This window comes from Conger conger, chromosome 2, assembly GCF_963514075.1.
Source record: "Conger conger chromosome 2, fConCon1.1, whole genome shotgun sequence".
In the NCBI taxonomy this organism is placed as follows: Eukaryota; Metazoa; Chordata; class Actinopteri; order Anguilliformes; family Congridae; genus Conger; species Conger conger.
This window is the reverse complement of record NC_083761.1, coordinates 87,053,559-87,056,058: the sequence shown is the minus strand read 5'-3', so window position 1 is coordinate 87,056,058 and position 2,500 is coordinate 87,053,559. Positions and strand designations below refer to the sequence as shown.

At 57.9% G+C, this 2,500-nt stretch overlaps 1 protein-coding gene across 3 annotated transcripts in view; it reads left to right on the top strand.

Annotated features, from left to right (window-relative positions):
• Nucleotides 1–2,500, top strand: part of LOC133122618 (transmembrane channel-like protein 6) — a 36,035-nt gene that overhangs the window by 27,170 nt on the left and 6,365 nt on the right. For all 3 annotated transcript variants that reach the window (XM_061232686.1, XM_061232685.1, XM_061232687.1), the window contains exons 11-12: nt 377–532; nt 1,099–1,280. In XM_061232686.1, the coding sequence (XP_061088670.1) occupies nt 377–532; nt 1,099–1,280 (338 nt within the window). The remainder of the gene's footprint in view (nt 1–376; nt 533–1,098; nt 1,281–2,500) is intronic.

Here is a 2,500-nt window from a genome sequence, read left to right as displayed (position 1 = left end):
CACACACACACACACACACACTCACACTCACACACACGCACACACGCACACACGCACACACGCACACGCACACACACACACACACACTCACACACACACACTCACACACACACACACACACACACACTCACTGTAACAGATGAAAGCCGCAGTGTGTGAAATGAGGACTTTAGGGGAGAGTGTAACAGATGCAGTGAAAGGTTTTTTTTTGGTTTTATTGTCAGAAAGGAGAAGTAAGTGTGAAAGTGTGGTGTCCGCACTGGGGCTCAGTGTGGGTTTGAATTCTCTCTCCCTCCCTCCCTCTCCCTCTCGCTCACTTCCTCCCTCCCTCCCTCCCTCCCCCTCCCCCTCCCTCCCTCCCTCTCCCCCTCTATAGGAGCTGCTGGGGGAGGTGCGGGGCAGGGCGGGCGGGCGGGCCCTGGGGGTGCGGGTCTCTCGCTGGGTGGTGCAGGCCCTGGCCTGGCTGATGTGTGTGGGCAGCACGACGGCCTGCACCCTCGCCGTCTTCTACTTCTCCCAGTACATGCACCAGGTGAGGGGCGGGGCCACAGGGTGAGGGGCGGGGCCACAGGGCGAGGGGCGGGACCACAGGGTGAGGGGCGGGGCCACAGGGTGAGGGCGGGGCCACAGGGTGAGGGGCGGGGCCACAGGGTGAGGGGCGGGGCCACAGGGTGAGGGCGGGGCCACAGGGTGAGGGGTGGGGCCACAGTGTGAGGGGTGGGGCCACAGGGTGAGGGGTGGGGTCACAGGGTGAGGGGCGGAGTCACAATAGTATCCTAAGCGTGCTTGAAATACATTTTATTCTTTAAGTATTCTCAGATATGAAATCATACTTTATGTGTCTTTCAGCTTACTGTTGGCAGGGGAGGAAAAAGATAAAATAATTACATGCATGTCATTAAGGAACGTCCCTCTCTCTCTGCCCTCTCTTGGTCTGCCTCCTCCTCTCCTCCTCTCCTCCTCTCCTCCTCCTCTCCCCTCTCCCTCTCCCCTCTCCTCCTCTCTTCCTCCTCCTCTCCTCTCTCCTCTCTCCCTCCTCCTCTCCTCTCTCCTCCTCTCTTCCTCCTCCTCTCCTCTCTCCTCCTCTCCTCGCTCCAGGACCAGAAGACACGGGCGCACTCCTCCCTCCTCCACAGGACCCAGGAGCAGGAGGCCAGCCTGCTGGCCCTCCCTGTGGTGGTGTCCTCCTTCAACCTGCTCCTGCCCGGCTTCTACAACACCGTGGGCTGGATGGAGGAGTACGACTCGCCCAGTGTGCGCGCCTACATTGCCATCTTCAGGTAGCGGGCGGCCCGAAGCACAACGCCCTCACAACGCCCTCACAACGCTGCCACAACGCCCTCACAACGCCCTCACAACGCTGCCACAACGCCCTCACAACGCTCTCACAACGCCCTCACAACGCTGCCACAACGCCCTCACAACGCTCTCACAACGCTGCCACAACGCTCTCACAACGCCCTCACAACGCCCTCACAACGCCCTCACAACGCTGCCACAACGCTGCCACAACGCCCTCACAACGCCCTCACAACGCTGCCACAACGCCCTCACAACGCTGCCACAACGCCCTCACAACGCCCTCACAACGCTGCCACAACGCCCTCACAACGCCCTCACAATGCTGCCACAACGCCCTCACAACGCTGCCACAACGCCCTCACAACGCTCTCACAACGCTGCCACAACGCTGCCACAACGCCCTCACAACGCTGCCACAACGCTGCCACAACGCCCTCACAACTCTCTCACAATGCCCTCACAACGCCCTCACAACGCTGCCACAACGCCCTCACAACGCTGCCACAACGCTGCCACAACACCCTCACAACGCCCTCACAACGTGCACTAATGGTGTAGGAATTTGGTCCTTTGTGAAGTAAAACTTGTTGTCCGATGTTCAGGTTAACAACAATCTTTAATTACAGTATGAAGCATACCGGGTAAAAGCAAGGCAGTTCAATTACAAAATCATGTTAGAAAGGAATGAGCTTTTTTGCCCCAAAAGTAAAATGCAGGCACTCCCTGATTGGGTGGCAGGCAGACGAATACACATTATTTTGTATGCATATGATGTGACCAAGGAAACCAAATGGTCATTCGCAATTCCATTGCCATTCGCAATTCCTTCTCACAACCCTCACAACTACCGGCCTGTCTCTCTTCTTCCCTTTCTCGCTAAAACTCTGGAACGGGCGGTCTGCTCCCAACGGTCCACTTATCTTCTCCAGAACAATCCCCATGACCCCAACCAGTCTGGCTTCAAGAGTGGCCACTCCACTGAGACCGCCCAGCCAAATCCCTCTCCTCTGTCCTCATCTTCCTCGACCTGTCGGCCGCCTTCGATACAGTCAACCATGAGATTCTGCTCTCATCGCTGTCTGGGATGGGTGTCACAGGTTCTGCACTCGCTTGGTTTTCCTCCTACCTCTCTGGTCGCTCCTACCAGGTGACTTGGAGGGGCTCAGTCTCCGACCCTCACCCCCTACGAACTGGAGTC